The sequence below is a fragment of the Bos javanicus genome, chromosome 15, assembly GCF_032452875.1.
Source record: "Bos javanicus breed banteng chromosome 15, ARS-OSU_banteng_1.0, whole genome shotgun sequence".
Taxonomy (NCBI): Eukaryota; Metazoa; Chordata; class Mammalia; order Artiodactyla; family Bovidae; genus Bos; species Bos javanicus.
In genome coordinates this window covers 36258205-36277947 of record NC_083882.1, presented here as the reverse complement: position 1 = coordinate 36277947, position 19743 = coordinate 36258205, and the positions used below count along the sequence as shown (strand labels likewise).

Here is a 19743-nt window from a genome sequence, read left to right as displayed (position 1 = left end):
TATTAGAGAGTCTCCTTTCATTTACTTTTTAGGACCTAGGTTAACCTAAGTGGACTCTTGTAGAGAGAGGAGAGAAGGTAGATGTCTCAGTAGATGTCATGTGTCAAAGAATTCTCTCCTTGAACACTGTTTTAACAATATTAGAAACCCTCAACTCTCAATTCTACAACATTTGAAAGTAAAATAATAATATTTAGAAGTTTGTAATATTTGTAAAAATAAGGATAAATACATTAGGCTTTTTTTCTTTTTAAACAGTTGATATTTTCATAATAAAATACTATCCATTAAAAGGAAATATGGGAGGAAAAAATGAAAAATAGTGTTGCAGCTGAGAAAATACCTATACTACCTTTTTCCAGAGCAAGGCTTAAAGTCAGTTTAAAACCTTGATTTGTTATTATAAGAATCAAGTAAAATGCACAGAGTTGTAGAAAAATGGAACTATCTGCCTAACACTTCTAATGGATCACAATCTGCCATCACCATGGTAACCTCTGAATAACTTTTTCCTTGCTAGTGCCAATTATGCACTTCTCTGGCCCTTGAAATCCCACTCATTTTTTTTTTTTAAGCTGGAATCTTTAAAAGAATAAAGCCCAACAGTTAAGTCCACACATACCCTCTTGTTCAGTCCGAGTCATTTCCTCAAGCTTCTTCTGTTTCAGTGTGTCCACCACATCGGCAAGGCTCCCTTTGCGGCGTTCTGGGGTTCCAAAAGTAACACTGGTCATTATCTCGCGGTCCCGACTCCCTTCGTCAGGCTTATGTGGTGAGGTAGAGGTATTTCGGAAGGAATATAGGGAACATAACTTATTATTCTCTGACTCCTAGAAAAAAAATAAAATAAAAATCATTAGAACCTGTTTCTTTGTATATCACTGGAGAAAAATATCAAAACAGAATGACAGTATATGAAGCTGAGATGGACAAATAAAATACATTAATTATCTCTGTTTTAAAAAAAAATACCAAACATTATAGAAATAATTATCAAAGGAACTGACCTGAAATTACAGATTCAAACGGTTTTCTTTTTTAATTAAAAAACAGTAAAAGTGGTATAAAGATTTAATTTTAAAATGAACACTTCAGCTTCTTACTCATTTATACCCTTCGTTTAAGATAGTTCAGATTTAATTATTAATTATAAGAATGGTAAAGCTTTTCTTTTAATTGACACTTACATTAGCAAACCTCTTCCCACAGCTTAAAAAACATATACAACAACAACAAAAATTCATTATCCCTAAATTTAGAAATAATAGAGAAATTGGCTCCATTATTAATTGTTTACCAGAGAATATATAAAATATCTAAATCAATGCCAGAAAGTTAAGCAACCTGAATATTTCTGCGTACTGTGTTTTGAGAAAAAATTGTTTTCTTTCTTCTTCTACATAGTTGGATGGCATCACCGACTCAATGGACATGAGTTTGAGCAAGCTCCGGGAGATGGCAAAGGACAGGGAAGTCTGGTGTGCTGCAGTCCGAGGGGCAGCAAAGAGTTGGCGACTGAGCGACTGAACACCAAATACATCTGTCAAAGTTACAGAAACCTTTTCTATTCCTTATCCTTACCACTGACACTTTAGCACATAGTCACACACATTTCTCATGTGGCACTTAAAAATGATTTGTTTTTACATTTTTTTTTAAACAAGAGGACTAGTTTGTTATAGAAACGCACAAGAATTATCTCATATTACAGAGAAGCTGGCTAACTGGTCAGATAGTTAGGTCCCTCTTAAAAAGGCAAATCTTAGATGGAAAATAATAAACACCTAAAAGTTTATAAAAGGAAAATGCACTTGTAGCTCTGAGAGCTACAAATCAGAACTGAGAGCTTGAAGCACCTATTATTGGCCATAGCCCACTAGTAGTCTTGCATTCACCTTGTCTGTATGTGTATGGGAACTTTCTCTCCTGATAAAAAATTTGTATGAAATAAATAAAGCATCTAGACTTTATGATTCTTGTCAGTTTAAAAATCTTAATTGCTCCTATATCTCTACCCTTCTTCACACACACACACACAAAGTCCAGTAGGCATCAAGAGCTAGAGGAAGAGCATGGGACAAAAGCTGGAGTTAAAAAAAAAAAAAAGGTACAGAATTAATCACTGGCAGGAAAGGGAGTGAAAAGGAAAATGGGATTATAGAAATACATTTCCATATAATAAGATAACTATACTCAATAAATGCTAGGTATTTAGGTATTATTGTCATTGCATATAAGGAAGGAATAAACTTATTTCCACAGCTATTGGTAGCATATAATGAGGTAACATCCATAAAGTAACTAGGCACAGATCTGAACCTAAAGCAGGTGGTGCTTAGTAAATAGCAGGTACCATATTCTGAGGGAAGAAACAGATCTAAGGATGGAGCCAAGGAAGTTCTTCCCCCTCTGGACCTAAGTAATTGCTTAGTAAAAAAAAAAATATGTCCTGAACTAAATTGAGTATTGTAAAGTCTGTGAATATACTAAAGACCACTGAATTGTACACATTTAAATAAGGAAATTGTGTAGTATGCGTATTATATCTCAATAAAGCTGTTCTAAATTACTATGAGACAAATCTTAATTTTTTCCACTATTGCACTGCTAAAAGCACCTAGCACAGAGCAGATGTTCATTACATTTACACTGAAATACGCTGAAAAGGATAAAACTAATGTGCAGGAGAGCGCCTCTTTACATTGTTCCCAGATCTTTTCTTTCCCAGGAAATACATTGTATTTAATGCTTACAATAACCATGGAGTGATGCAGAGGAACCCTTTCTTTTAGATGTCAGTCATGGTTAGTACACAGCTCCTTGGAGTGCCCAGTTCACTCTCAACTTTGTGAAAACAAACACTCAAGAGATTTTCTGGGCTTCCCTGGTGGCTCAGATGGTAAAGATCTGCCCACAATGCAGGAGACCTGGGGTTCAATCCCTGGGTTAAGAAGATCCCCTGGAGGAGGGCATGAAAACCCACTCCAGTATTCTTGCTTGGAGAATCCCCATGGACAGAGGACCCTGGTGGGCTGCAGTCTATGGGGTCGCAAGGAGTGGGACACAACTGAGAGACTCAGCACATATGTTTGCCAAAGCCAATTTCAGCTCTTAATAGTGCCCCTAGTAGAAATGTTACCAAGGCTTTTTGGAATCAATAATCATCACTTGATAAATTATGCTTCAATCACTTTCATTTCTCATATTACTGCCTATAAATAAGAAACAAACTCTCTCTCACCCTAAGGGGTTGAAGATCAACTCAAAACAACAGTTACATGGAAGTGGTTACCTACACATGACTCACCACTGACCATAATGAAGAGGATTTTTCCCGTCACTCCCAAGTTGAAAGGTACTAGCAGTGTCTCGTCAGCCTGAGCAACAGTAGTCCTTAGAGAATTTAGGCTGCATACACTACCATTTTTTTCTCTCAGAACTAATTCCAGTCTAATTTACTCATGTCACTTACTTGTTGGATAGGCTATGTTCCTTGTTTTTAACTCATGAGAATGTAGTCACCATCATCCACCACAGTCAACAATGATGGGTTCCCTCACCAATGACCCATATTGTCCTGAGCCCCATAATCTGTGCAATGTAGCTCAACACTGCCAAGAAGAAGATAATAAGAAGCTAGAAAGTCATGTTTTCTCCAAGAAAGCAACAACAACTACTTACAACATGGCACAAAGTCACCAACACCAGCAGAAGATGAAATCATAAATTACTTCAGTTGTATAAGTTATCCTACACTATCCTTAGGAACAAAGAAAAGGGGCAAAGTCGACCGTTTATGGTCTTTAATTTTTAATTTTCTAAAACTTAAAACATTCCTCTCATGAATGAAGGCCTATAGTCAATTCATCAGAATAAAAGGGCACATGAATCCAAACACTTTCAAAGAAGAGATTTGTTGTTGCTGTCACTGTTTTAGTCACTAAGTCTTGTCTGACTCTTTTATGGCCCCATGGACTGTAGCTTTCCAGGATCCTCTGTTCATGGAATTTTCCAGGCAAGAACACTGGAGTGGGTTGCCATTTCCTTCTCCAGGGGATCTTCCTGAGCCAGGGGTCGAACCCATGCCTCCTGCATTGGCAGGTGGCTTCTTTATCATTGAGCCACCTCAGAAGCCCAGTGAAGAGCTTACTGTTAGATAAGAAGGCAACATTGGGCTTCCCAGGTGGAACGGTGGCAAAGAATCTGCCTGCAAATGCAGGCGACGTGGGTTAGATCTCTGGGTCAGGAAGATCCCCTGGAAAGGGAAATGGCAACCTGCTCCAGTATTCTTGCCTGGAAAATTCCATGAATAGAGGAGTCTGGCAGGTTACAGTTTATGGGGTCACAAAGATACATGACTGAGCATGCATGTACAAAAGGCAAAAACGACAAATCAGAAAAAGAAACTTGACAAAGAATCTCTAATTTGTGTTCTAGGGAGGTAGGTAACTTTTAAGTAAGTTTTCTCATAGAAAAAAAAAAAAGGTCAACCTATTCTTTAATTTCCTATAAATGAAATAGGTCCTATGAACTACCAACTGAGACAAGATGCCCAATGACCACATCTATCAAGTTTTGATGCATGTTACTGCAGCACAGCTTATTTGTTTAAAGCAGTTCTTCTCAAACTTTTACAGTATTCCCTGGCAAGTATGTGAAAATACAGACTCCCTTACCTCCTGCCATACCCCCAAAGAGTGGTGCCCAGGAATATGAAATGTAATAAACATCCCAAGTGATTCTGATGCACAGGTCCTCTCATTCTGATGCAGCCTACTTTCAGAAACACTGATTCCCTACAGAAGGCAATGAAATGAATGTGCTTTGCCTTAATGTTACAATGTGGATATGATTACGAACATTTTTAAGAAGGCTGGTTAGTTGTAATTTTAAAAAATAACATAAAGGAGATTACTTCTCTTCTTTTGATCTTTCATATGAAAACAACCAATGTATAACATGGCTAAACACATGAACATCACAAAAAGAAGAGTGTACAGGGCACTGAGTAAGTATTAGCTCATTCAAAGAAAACTTACGTTTGTTTTCTCTTAGCCCCTAACCTTACTGCCCTCACCAAACAGTGAATAAAATTTCAAAATATTATTTAAAAGGAACCTAGTACCAATACAAGGACTAAAGCAGTGTTGGTTCAGATTATCTAAAGCATTTCACTGGAAATTAATTAAACACAGTACAAAAATTATATGTAGATGACTGAAAAAGTATACAGTAGTATTAAAATAGTTATTAGGCAAAGTTTCTAGAAAATATGAGCAATTTTCACAAATTAAGAATACGTAAAGATATTTTCATATATGAAGGGATAGAGAAGTCAATATTAAAAACAAAATGTGTGAAGTGATGGATGTTAAGTAAACTTATTTTGGCATGTTAGTGAGAAACACCAATATATTTTTTAAGAAAAAATTATGTACAGAAGACAGAATTTCCAACAAAATGTTAATGGTCCTGTGTCTTGGAATAATGTGCTGTGCTCAGTCATGTCCAACTCTGTGACTCGACAGAGTGTAGCCCTCCAGGCTCCTCTGTCCATGGGATTTTCCCAGCAAGAATATTACAAGAGGTTGCCATTTCCTCCTCTGGGGATCTTCCCGACCCAGGGACTGAACATGCATCTCCTGCACTGCAGGTGGATTCTTTACCGCTGAGCCACTGGGGAAGTCCCTTGAAATAATAGGTAGTTTTATATTTTCTTTTTGAAATTACATATATTTTGAAAATGTTCTATCATCAATAAGACTTTTAATTAGAAAACAAATATTATTAATATGTTCAAGGTTGAACATGAATAACAAAAAATGTTGTAGAAATAATTTATTTACAAGGGAGGAGGCACCAAATGGAGAAAAAGATATTGTATTTAGTATAACTTCAATCTTGTTACATGCATGCATAAGGATAAACGTGGTCACAAAAAAAAAAACTTGGAAGATATATACTGAAGTATTTATAGTGACTTCTAAATGGTGATAACATTATTGGTAATTTTTCTTTTTGCTTATCTGTGTTTTATCATTAATGAATATATTGCTTATGCAATAAAGAAGAACAATATCATTTTATAAAGAGATGCTTAGAGGAAATATAAAAGGAATTTAAGAGAATAGAGTTTGGCCATCTTGAAGATGTCTATAGAGTTAGTACATTATAGTTTCCCAGTATTGAAACCAGAAAAAGCAATCAAGCTTTCTTTGGGCATTTCTGCAGCCGAGGGCTCTTAAATAGTATTTTCTAATAACTAATTATTTAAAAGGGAATCCCTAATCAACTAAAATCTAGATTCCTCATGATTATCAACCACGGTTTCCTGTTTGCCCTCAAAAGATCCACAAAATCAATCTATATCCTGTTCCATGTTAAAGTTGTTCAAAATATCTTAAAGGAGAAATTAAGCAAATAGTCCTTTTTTTAGATGAAACTCCTTCAGTTTCAACACCTATTTCCCATTTGACATGGTTTCCTGACCCTTCATCACTCTCCTCTGATATACTCCAGTCTCTAGATGTTATTCTAAAAATGTGTTGCCAAGAACTGTGTACTGTATTTCTACATCTTTGTTTTTAGCAAGAAGAAAAGTAACAGTCAGAAGGTTATGTGGTTTTCCCTATGTCACACAGGTAGGACTAGCAGAGCTGAATTCTACATGTAGGCTTTCTGACACCCAATTCAGTGATTTTCCATTCCACAAAACTATCCTAAAATCACTCTCAAGAGTAAAAGATGCCATAACTTCAGTAACACTACCTTCTAAATCCTTTCTTGCCTTACATTTTCAGACGTGAGCTTTACATACTTTTGAGACAGGAATTCCAGTTATTAACCCAAATTCCAAAATTTCCAAGATACCCCACCTTAGTTATCTATAACTAAGGTATAAAAATTATCCTAAAACTTAATGCTTAAAACAACAATAATGATTTATTAACTTTAATGATTTCTATGGGTCAGGAATTCAGGAGAATCTGGGCTGGGTGGTTCTGTCTCAAGGTCTGTCGTGAGGTTGACATTAAGTTAGTGGCTAAGACTGTAAGCTCAAAGGCTTCTTATTCACAAAGTAAACACTTTAAGAGCTTGGGGTTGGAAGCTGGGGTTCCTTGGACATCTTCCTCTATGTGATCTCTCCACATGATCTTTTCTTTTCAGCATATTGGCCTCAGAATAGCTGGACTTCTTACATGGTAGTTCAGGCCTCCCACAGGTGTATGTCCTCAAAAGAGCCAGAATAAAATTATATCACTGTTTCTAACCTAGTTTGTGAAGTCATGCCCTATAACTGTCAATACAATCTATTCAACAGTAAGTCACCATGGCTGATCCACAGTCAAGAGGATGGAAGTTAGATTATGCCTTTTCATAGAATGGAGTTATAATATCCTCAAATAGCTGATGTGAGAAATGAACAATGAAAAAAGCACGTAGGGAAGTATCTATCATCTAAGTACTTAGTAAATGATACCTACTCTTATTATTGAAATGTCCTTTGTCCAATTATCTTTGGTTTCAATTTTTAATCCTGAAAATAGTCACGATAATCACTGGTACCAGTTTAGGTTTTTATTTATACTCATTCAACTAAGTGGAATAATAAATATGGAACTGTTACTCTGTTTAATATCAATGCTCAAAATCACCTTCTTTATGAAGTCATCCTTAATTAATTCCACTAAGATCTGGTCCCTCACAAAGCTCCAATAACCTCAACATTTGTAATTAGCTTTATCTAGGGATCAATTCCCACTAAACCTAACTGCATATGGATTATATCCACTCTGTCCAAGAGCAGCTACTCTATGTGTGTGCATGTGCTCAGTCACTTCAGTCATGTTGGACTGTTTGTGACTCCATGGACTGTAGCTTGCCAGGCTCCTCTGTCTGTGGGATTTTCCAGGCAAGAATACTGGAGTGGGTTGCCATGCCCTCATCCAGGGGATCTTCCTGACCCTGTGCCTGAACTCATGGCTCCTGCATCTCCTGCATTGCAGATGGGTTCTTTATTGCTGAGCTGTTGGGGAAGTCCCAGCTACAGTATTTTTTTGTTGTTCAGTAGCTAAGCCATGTCCCATTCTTAGCGACCCCATGAGCTGGAGTATGCCAGCCTTCCCTGTCCTTCACCATCTCCTGGAGTTTGCTCAAATTCATGTCCATTGAGTTAGACATGCCATCCAATCATTTCATCCTCTGCCATCCCCTTCTCCTCTTGCCTTCCATCTTACCCAGCATCACGGTCTTTTCCAATGAATCAGCTCTTTGCACCAGGTAATCAAAGAACTGGAGCTTCAGCTTCAGCATCAGTTCTTCCAATGAATATTCAGGGTTGATTTCCTTTAGGATTGACTGGTTTGATATCCTCGCTGTCCAAGGGACTCTCAACAGTCTTCTCCAGCACCACAGTTTGACAACATCAATTCTTCAGCACTCAGCCTTCTTTTTGGTCCAATTCTCATATCCTTACATGACTACTGGAAAAACGATAGCTTTGAGTATATGTGGACCTTAGTTGGCAACGTGATGTTTCTGCTTTTTAATATGTTGTCTAGATTTGTCATAGCTTGTCTTCCAAGAAGCAAGCATCTTTTAATTTCATGGCTGCAGTCACCTTCCACAGTGATTTTGGAGCCCAAGAAAATAAAATCTGTCACTGTTTCCACTTTTTTCCCATCTACTTGCCATGAAGTGATGGGACCTGCAGGCATGATCTTAACTTCTTGAATGTTGAGTTTCAAGCCAGGTTTTTCATTCTCCTGTTTCACTCTTATCAAGAGGCTCTTTAGTTCCTCTTCACTTTCTGCCATTAGAGTGGTATCATCTGCATATCTGAGGTTGTTGATATTTCCCCCAGCAATCTTGATTCCAACTTGTGAGTCATTCAACCTGGCATTTCACATGATATACTCTGCATATAAGTTAAATAAACAGGATGACAATATACAGGTTTGACATACTCCTTTCCCAATTTTGAACCAGTCTGTTGTTTCATGTCCGGTTCTAACGGTCACATCTTGACCTGCATACAGGTTACTCAGGAGACAGGTGAGGTGGCCTGGTATTACCATCTTAGCCAAAGGCTTTAGCATAGTCAGTGAAGCAGAAGTAGATGTGTTTTTTGGAACTCCCTTGCTTTTTCTATGATCCAGCAGATGTTGGCAATTTGATCTCTGGTTCCTCTGCCTTTTCCGAAGCCAGCTTGTACATCTGAAGCTCTCAGTTGATGTCCTGTTGAAGCCGAGCTTGAAGGATTTTGAGTACTACCTTGCTAGCATGTGAAATGAACGCAACTGCACAGTAGTTTGAACATTCTTTGGCATTGCTTTTCTTTGGGATTGGAGTGAAAACTGACCTTTATCAGTCAGCTACAGTATACTACAACTCTAATTTAGCTGAGTTTCCAACTGCACCTTAACCAAGAATTGCAAGATTAGAGAAGTGAACTGGGGTTGCAAAAGTCAAATAAGATGTTGGAAATTAAGACAGGCCGATTGACATATATACACTGCTATGTATAAAACAGAAAACTAATGAGAACCTACTGTATAGCACAGGGAAGTCTACTCAATGCTCTGTGGTGATGTAAATGGGAAGGAAATCCAAAAAAAGGCAGGATATATGTATAACTGTTGCACTTTGCTGCACAGCAGAAACTAACTCAACATTGTAAAACAACTATACTCCAATTAAAAAAAAAAGAAAAAAATACAGACATAGACGGTAGGACAGAAGTGCAATCTTGCCCTACATAACAGAGTTGAAACCCACACACAGGTGGAAGTGATTGCAGTTAGGAGAAATGAATGGGAAATGGCTTCTCTAAAGCAGCAACGTGATCAACTTCCCTACCTGCTGCCAATAAAATTGTAGAGACAGAATATTATCTTTTGTCCTTTCCTCCACCTATTAACAAGGCTTAATTAAGTTTGTTTATTCTTATTGCCTTGCATGATGTCGATTTTGTCTTGTTCTATTTTCTATTTTAGTTATATTGCCTCTCCAGTTACAACTTTATTCTTATTCTTATCTGCCCTCCCTCTAATAAGATTTAATGAGATATACAATCACAAATTTGTCCTATTACTCCAGTCTATATCAAACCTCTTTTTCCTTAGACCTTACCCCAAATCACTTAAAGTCTAAATCCTAAAAAAGTTATTTTGAATATTCTCTTACTGAGACACTCCATGGTTTCCTGTGGTGTGAATGTTCCCTACTGCAATCAGTAATAAACCCAATTTGTTCAACTATGGGTATGTTCTTGGTAGTCTTTGACTAAAAGGAATCAAAGGGATGTAGTGTCTGCAAAGAAATTAAAAATGATAATAAAAACAACTAAAAGTTGCTTCTGTTTGTTTTAAATCACCAAGTTCTGGCAAGTCAACCATGTCAGTGATCAATCTTCTCTGCCAGGACAGATGACTCCACCTTCCTTGGTATGTACTGCACTTACATACTTTAAGTTTCAAATAACTTTTTAAGTTATAGTACATAAATTACATATATGTATCAGTTCAGTTCAGTTCAGTCGCTCAGTCGTGTCTGACTCTTTGTGACCCCATGAATCGCAGCACGCCAGGCCTCCCTGTCCATCACCAACTCCCGGAGTTCACCCAGACTCACGTCCATCGAGTCAGTGACGCCATCCAGCCATCTCATCCTCTGTCGTCCCCTTCTCCTCCTGCCCTCAATCCCTCCCAGCATCAGAGTCTTTTCCAATGAGTCAACTCTTTGCATGAGGTGGCCAAAGTAATGGAGTTTTAGCTTTAGCACCATTCTTTCCAAAGAAATCCCAGGGCTGATCTCCCTCAGAATGGACTGATTGCATCTCCTTGCAGTCCAAGGGACTCTGAAGAGTCATCTCCAACACCACAGTTCAAAAGCATCAATTCTTTGATGCTCAGCTTTCTTTATAGTCCAACTCTCACATCCATACATGACCACAGGAAAAACCATAGCCTTGACTAGATGGACCTTTGTTGGCAGAGTAATGTCTCTGCTTTTGAATATGCTATCTATGTTGGTCATAACCTTCCTTTCAAGGAGTAAGCGTCTTTTAATTTCATGGCTGCAGTCACCATCTACAGTGATTTTGGAGCCCCAGAAAAATAAAGTCTGACACTGTTTCCACTGTTTCCCCATCTATTTCCCATGAAGTGATAGGACCAGATGCTGTGATCCTCATTTTCTGAATGTTGAGCTTTAAGCCAACTTTTTCACTCTCCACTTTCACTTTCATCAAGAGGCTTTTTAGTTCCTCTTCACTTTCTGCCATAAGGGTGGTGGCATCTGCATCTCTGAGGTTATTGATATTTCTCCCGGCAATCTTGTATACATGTATGTGATTTATTATGACCAAGCTACAACCAACCTAGACAGCTTATTAAAATCAGAGACATTACTTTACCAACAAAGGTCTGTCTAGTCAAACCTATGGTTTTTCCAGTAGTAATGTATGGATGTGAGAGACTGTAAAGAAAGCTGAGCGCTGAAAAACTGATGCTTTTGAACTGTGGTGTTGGAGAAGACTCTGGACAGTCCCTTGACAGCAAGGAAATCCAACCAGTCCATCCTAAAGGAGATCAGTCCTGAGTGTTCATTGGAAGGACTGGTGCTGAACTGAAACTCCAATACTTTGGCCACCGCATGTGAAGAACCAACTTATTAGAAAAGACCCTGATGCTGGGAAAGATTGAAGGCAGGAGGAGAAGGGGACGACAGAGGATGAGATGGTTGGATGGCATCACCGACGTGATGGACATGAGTTTGAGTAGGCTCTGGGAGTTGGTGATGGACAGGGAAGCCTGGCATGCTGCAATCCATGGAGAAGCAAAGAGTCAGACATGACTGAGTGACTGAACTGAACTGAACTGAATTGAATTATATTGCCATCTACTATATATATATTTACTGCTTTCTTCTGATTCCTCACTCTAAACAACACTTTTCTGATGAACCAAAAAATATCTGCCAACTGTGCTGCATAAAAGGTATTCTACCATAGTGTGATTGGGTAACTGACAATAAAAGCTTTAACTAATCTAAGTTCTTATAACTCCTTGCTAGCAAAATATATCTAACCTTTTTAACATGCTGAAAACTAAACTGCTAACTTTTATAGGTTCTTTCTCAGAGGAAAAAGTATGTTTTCTCAGTGACATATTTTAAGGAAAAGCACTGGTTTATGGAATTCTCCAGGCCCGAATACTGGAGTGGATAGCCATTCCCTTCTCCAGGGGATCTTCCCAACCCAGGAATCGAACCAGAGACTCCTGCATTGCAGGCAGATTCTTTACCAGCTGAGTTACTAGGGAAGCCCCTTAAAGAAGATTACACAAATTAAAATACTAAATTTGGTTCCAGTCATTGTTGTTCAATTGTTAAGTTGTGTCTGGTTTTTTGCAGTCCCATGGATTGTAGCCTGCCAGGCTCCTCTAACCATGGGGTTTTCCAGGCATGAATACTGGAATGGGTTGTCATTTCCTTCTCCAGGGTTCTTCCCAACAGATTATTCCTGACAAATTTATCACTGACTCTAACATTAAAACAAAGTATATTCTTTTTTCTTTTATTAAAACTGATATTTGATGTAATATATGAGATTTACATAGCATTCTCAAGTTTGTCACTGTACACTATTACTATAATATTAAGTAACAATAATAAATTTATTCATGCATGTAGATTTGTTACCAGTATTTACTGAAGTGTCATGATTCCTGAATTCATATAAGAAAAAACTATTTTGATTTGGTCATTTTTGAAAAAATTACCAAAAGTTGTATAAATAGTCTCATTCCATGATATTTAATAAATGCATTTAAACAATACAGAATAAATATAGAAAAACATTAAAGTCCTCAAATTTGTCAAGGGAAACACAACGAAAAGTCTAGCATCATCTATACACTATCAGAATATAGAATGAAAATCTCAAGATTCAAAAGTCCTTAAAAATTCGATTGCTCAGTGACATCTAGTATTGATTCCCTCGTGCAAAACAAGGTAGTATAACAGCAAACAAAGCACAGGCTCCCTGAGCCAGATTTTCTGGTTAAATCCCAGTTTTCCATCCACCTCTCATATAGCCCCAGAGTTCGGTAACCTCTCTGTGCCTTACTTTCTCATCTATAAGACTACTTTGAAAATAATAGCAGCACAGAACATATGTCAGAAGGCTGTTATGAAAATCAAATAAATTAATAAAAATAAAATACTTAGATTAGCAAGTTGGAGAAGGAAATGGCGACCCACTCCAGTATTCTTGCCTGGAAAATCCCATGGGTAGAGGAGTTTGGCAGGCTACGGTCCATGGGGTCACAAAGAGTCGGACACGACTGAGTGACTTCACTACTGTTCATCAGATCATGATGATAGTGGTGGAGGTGGTGGAGGTGGTGGTGTTAGTGATGGTGGCTGCCACAATACTCATCAGAAGCGACTTCTTGTTCTCTCCTTGAACTAATACTAATATAAGATTTAGCACCTCCAACATGGTCCATTCCAGGTTTGGAGGGTTCTCTAATATTCTGATTTATAGGAATATGAATCCTCTTCTTTCGGCCTATAGTTCTCCTTTCATTCCATCAGTCAGTCAGTCAGTCAGTCAGTTCAGTCTCTCGGTCGTGTCCGGCTCTTTGCAACCCCACGAATCACAGCATGCCATGCCTCCCTGTCCATCACCAACTCCCGGAGTCCACTCAAACTCACGTCCATCAAGTCGGTGATGCCATCCAGCCATCTCATCCTCTGTCGTCCCCTTCTCCTCCTGCCTCCAATCCCTCCCAGCATCAGAGTCTTTTCCATGGAAATATTTAAAAGTGCTACATACAGCTATTATAGCACCCTTGTATTATCTCTTTTTCTAGGTAAAATATCTGTTTCCTTCATTTCTTTCTCATAAGAAAAACACAGTTCAGCTATCCTGTTCATTTTCCCCTGAGTATGTTCCACTTTGTTCCTCCCTCTTTTTTAAAGAATAGCACCCTGAACTGAATATACTCAGTATTGTATAAACAACAAAGAACTAAGACACACTATCACAGCCTTAGAGATATCAAACTTTAAAGAGCTCATGCTATAGGACAGATGGCCTCAGAGATGAGAATACTTTATAACTTTTTGGTAATAGAACAGTAAGAAGAGCTTTGAGGCAGGCAGGCCTAATAAGTGAATTCCCCACCAGACGAAGCAATATTCTAACAAAGCTCAGCTGATTCATGTGCCTAGCAAATCCAGCCAGTTATTTTCACCTGGAAATTCATTACTGTTTGAACTACCATATGATAGTCAACCTAAACAACACTACCAGTTTATACTGAATTTGCTAAAATAATTTTAACCTGGAAAACAAGAAAGTAAAAAGTAGCAAGAGGCTTGGTGATTATAGTTCAAACTTTTCATTTTTTACCACATGGGCATTTTAAATATTATTAGGAAAAAACTTTTAAACATTCAAAAAAACTAGGAAGACTAAGATAATGAATATTATTATAATGAACAGCTGGATTGATTGACAATTATCAATATTTTGCCATATTGTTCTATATATATGCATTTATCTAACTATATTGCTGCAACATTGAAGAATATTTTATTGACATCACTGCCATCTTACCCCTAAAAACCTTAGCAAGCATCTGCAGAAAATAAGGATGTTCTCCCACATAACCACAATATGAGTATCATACCTAAGAAAATGAATAATACTTCATTTAAGACATCTAATATACTATTCATATTAAACTTTCCACAGTTGTCCCAAAATATTTTTTTCAAAACCGATTCCATCAAAGTTTATGGTTTATATTTGGCTATACTCTTAAGTTTCTTTTACTCTAGATCAAAATTCCCCTTTCTTTTAATTTAATAACTAGTTATATTAGATTTTTTTTTTAATGTTTCAGGTATATAGCATTATACTTCAACATTTGTTTAATACTGCTGCTGAGTCACTTCAGTCGTGTCTTACTCTGTGTGACCCCCATAGACGACAGCCCACCAGGATGCCCCGTCCCTAAGATTCTCCAGGCAAGAACACTGGAGTGGGTTGCCATTTCCTTCTCCAACGCATGAAAGTGAAAAGTGAAAGTGAAGTCGCTCAGTCGTGTCTGACCCTCAGCGACCCCATGGACTACAGCTTTCCAAGCTCCTCCATCAATGGGATTTTCCAGGCAAGAGTACTGGAGTGGGGTGCCATTGCCATCTCCATTGTTTAATACTACAGAGTGAAAATCACAAGTCTAGTTACCATCCATCACCATACAGTTAACTTGCTTCATCCATTTCACCCACCCCCTCAACCTATTTCCCCTCTAATAACTATTGACCTGTTTTGTGTTTCAGTTTGTACATATATACAGTGGAATATTATTCAGCCATAAAAAATGAAATAATGCCATTTGCAGCAACATGGATGGATCCAGAGACTGTCATATTTACTGAAGTAAGTTAGACAGAGAATTATATGATATTGCTTATACATGGAATCTTTTAAAAAAAAGTGTACAAATGAAACTTATTTACAAAATGGAAATAGAGTTACAGATGTAAAAATCAATCTGATGGTTACCAGGAGAGAAAGAACAGAAGGGATAAGTTGGGAGATTGGGACTGACATAAACATACTACTATACAAAAAATACATGATTAATAAGGACCTACTGTATAACACAGAGAAATCTACTTAATACACTATAATACCTCTACCTATATGGGAAAAAAGTGGATATATGTGTATGTATAACTGATACACTTAGCTGGACAGCAGAAAGTAACATACTGTAAATCAACTATACTCTAATAAAATTTTTTTAAAAATTAGTCATGTTGAATATCTTTTCATGTCCCTGTTGACCAGCTGCATAATGTTCTTTGGAAAAATATTTATTCAGATCCTCTGCCCACTTTTTGATCAGGATGTTTGTATGAGTTATATATATATATATATATATATATATAAAATGTGTGTGTGTGTATATATATATATCCAATACTTTGGATATTAACCCCTTATCATTATCAGCTGTATGATTTGCAAATATCTTCTCCCACTCAGTGGTTTGCTTTGTTGCTTTTTCATTTTGATGGTGGTTTCCTTTACTGTCTAGAAGCTTTGTAGTTTGATACAGTTCCAATTATTTATTTGTACTTTTGTTGCCCTTGCCTTTGAAGTCAGATCCACAAAAAAAATCACTAAGACTGATGTCAATGAGGTTATCACCTATGTTTTCTTCTAGAGATTTTATGGTTTTAGGTTTTACAGTCAAGACTTTAATGCTTTTTCAGTTAATTTTGGTGTTAGGGTAGGATAGTGGCTTAGTTTCATTCTTTCGCATGTAGCTGTCCATCTTTTCCAATTTCATTTATTGAACAAACAAATCTTTATCTGTTGTATGTTTTTCACTCCTATGTCATAAATTAACTGTCCTTATATGTGTGGATTTATTTCTGAGTTCTCAGTTCTGCTCCATTGATCTACCCGTCTTTTTTTGTGCCAGTACTATACTGTTTTGATTACTGTAGCTTTAAAGTATAATTTGAAATCAGGGCATGTGGTATCTCCAGCTTTGTTCTGCTTTCTCAAGATTGTTTGGTGTGGGTAGAGTCAAGTGGCAGAGTAGGAGGACATGGAGTTCGCACCTCCTCATAAGTAGGGCACCTACTAGGCACTGGAGGGGGACCTCAGACACCTAAGAGGATGGGAGGAATTCCTACGCAACCAAGCCAGAGGTCAGGCCTCAGTTCCTGTGGTGGCAGTGGAGAGTTCAAGCTGCTGGACTAACAGAGAACTTCAGGTACCAGGGAATATTAACCAGGGTGAGATTTCCTAGAGATCCTCATCGCAGCACCAAGACCCAGCTCCACCTAGCTGTCTGTAAACTCTACTGCTGGACACCTCAGGCCAAGTAACCAGTAAGATGGGAGCACACCTCCACCCATCATCAGACTGGCTATTTGGAATCTTTTGTGGTTCCATACAAATTTTAGAATTGTTTTCTCTAATTCTGTGAAACACGCTGTTAGAAGTTTGATAGGGATTGCACTGAAGCTGTAGATTGCTTTGGGTTTTAACAATAAAGGCATACTTTGGAGAAAGTGTGAGTTTAGTTCCAGATCACCATAGTAAGGTGAAAATCACAATAAAGCAAGTCATACAAATTGTTCTCAATGCATTTAAAAGTTATTTACACTACACTATAGTCTATTAAGTGTGCAGTAGCATTATACCTAAATAAATGTACATATCTCAATTAAAAATAGTTTATTGCTGAAAAATGCTAACCATCATCTGGCTTTCAGCAAGTCATAACCTGCTTGCTGGTGGAGAGTCCTGCCTCAGTGTTGATGGCTGCTGAATGATCATGGTGGTAGTTGATAAAGGTTGGGGTAGCTGTGGTGATTTCTTAAAACAGGCAACAATGAAGTTTACCACATCAATTGACTCGTCCTTTCATGAACGATTTCTCCGTAGCATGCAATGCTCTTTGATAACATTTACCCACAACAGAACTTCTTTCAAAATTGGAGTCAATCCTCTTAAAACCTGATGCGACTTAATCAACTAAATTTAGTAATATGTTAAAGCCTTTGTTGTCATTTTAACAGCCTTCACAGTGTCTTTACCAGGAGTAGATTCTATCTCAAGTAACCATATACTTTGCTCACTCATAAGAAGCAACTCCTCATTCATTAGTTTTACCATGAGATAGCAGAATTCAGTCATATCTTTAGGCTCCACTTTTAATTCTAGTTCTATTGCTATTTCTACCACATCCACAGTTACCTTCTCCACTGAAGTCTTGAGCTCCTCAAAGTTACCCAGGGGGGTTCATAAATTTATTCCAAACTCCTTTTAATGATATTTTGACCTCTTTCCATGAATCATGCATGTTCTTAATGGCATCTAGAATAGTAAATCATTTCCAGAAGGTTTTCAATTTACTTTGCCCAGATTCATAGAGGAATCACCATCTATAGCAGCTGCAGCCCTATGAAATGTATTTCCTAAATAATACTTTAAAGTTGAAATTACTCCTTGATCCATGGACTGCAAAATGAATGTTGTGTTAGCAGGCATGAAAACATTAATCTCATTGTACATCTTCATCAGAGTTCTAAACTGACTAGATACGTTGTCAATGAGCAGTAATATTTTGAAAGGAATCTGTTATTTGAGCAGTAGGTCTCAACAATAGGCTTAAAATATTCAGTAATCCATGTTGTAACAGGTATACCGTCATCCAGGCTTTGTTATTCCATTTATAGAGTACAGGCAGAATAGATTTAACATAATTCTTAAGGGCCCTATTATTTTCAGAATGGTAAATGAGCACTGGCTTCAACTTCAATTTGCCGGCTGCATCAGCCCTATCTTTGAAGCTCTGAAGTCAGGCATTCATTGATTTCTCATTTTTAGTTATTAAAAACCTAGATGGTGTCTTCTTCCAAAATAAGGCTGTTTAATCTACATTGAAAATCTGTTGTTTAGTGTAGCTACTTTTAATTATGATCTTAGCTAGATCTTCTGGATAACCTGCTGCAGCTTCTACACCAGCACTTGCTGTTTTACCTTGCACTTTTATATGATGAAGATGATTTCATCAACCACTACTATGATCAGTGAGCAGCCATCAGTATCCCTGCTCACAGTGGCAGAGAAGTCTAGTGCTTGGAGAAAGGCACAAACAATCTTTTGAAATGTTGTTTACTCCAGCTTCTTGGAAACCTGTCTCTAATTCATGACAGAAACTGGGGCTGTTATAAGAAAGGGGGATTCGACAATCATTCAAGGGTATTAGAGTAGTTTCAGCAAAAATAGAAAATAAAATATAAAGCTTTTAGGAAAAAAGTAAGGAAGTTTGGATCCACTAGGAAAATAAGTAATAATTAAGCCTCCAGAAACAACTTTCAATATAATAACTACCTATGTCTTAGCTGCCTATTTAAAAACGATGAGGCTGGGGTCATACACAAAAGTAGAAATAGCCCAGAGTGTGCTCTTCATTCCTCACAAATCTTAACATTACAGAGCCCGGTCAAGACTGGTCAAATCCACTTGTTCCTTAAGAGAGATTACACTCTTATTAACAGTGAAGTCTTTTATGGCCTAGTTTGCCTAAGGAAGAGAAACTAGAGAGCAGATTGCTCTTTACATCATTACACACTGAGCCTTCCCAGCCACTCTGTGAACTCAACAATCTCTTCTCTTCTCTAGGATCTTGCCCAAATAAAATTCCCACTTTTGAGAATTTCACCACAAAAACTTTAATTTCCTTCTAATACGTCAAGTAAATATATATAATGACATAACAAGACTGTTTGTAATCTAGAAATTTGTTTATCTCTAGCTCTCTGATTTGAGTTTTCACAGTAGAGCAAGTAAAGAAATCAAAAATGATTTTTCAGTACCTACATTGCTTATGAAAACATCTATCTATCTGTATTTACATTTCTAGAAAAAGGAAAACTATGCACAAAACTATTGCTAATTTACTACAAAGCAGCAAGTAAAAGTCTAATCTGGTGGCAAATATCCCCATCATCTGGAGGTTGTGATTGCTCTACCTAAAAACAACACACAACCTTGAATTAACGGCTCAGTTATAATCATAAAGCCCATCCTTTCTCTCTGAGTAAGAGAGGGGTGTAAATTTTTATTGTTCTCTGTTAATTTCCCCAAATCCCAAAACTCAGATTCAGATTCATTCATTACCCTGCAGTGTCATTCCTCAT

General features: G+C 37.4%; 1 protein-coding gene across 25 annotated transcripts in view; it reads right to left on the bottom strand.

Moving 5' to 3' along the window:
* The window catches only part of SOX6 (SRY-box transcription factor 6), an 843047-nt gene that overhangs the window by 384396 nt on the left and 438908 nt on the right, over window positions 1-19743 (bottom strand). For all 25 annotated transcript variants that reach the window (XM_061440698.1, XM_061440700.1, XM_061440695.1 and 22 more), the window contains one exon: window positions 623-830. In XM_061440698.1, the coding sequence (XP_061296682.1) occupies window positions 623-830 (208 nt within the window). The remainder of the gene's footprint in view (window positions 1-622; window positions 831-19743) is intronic.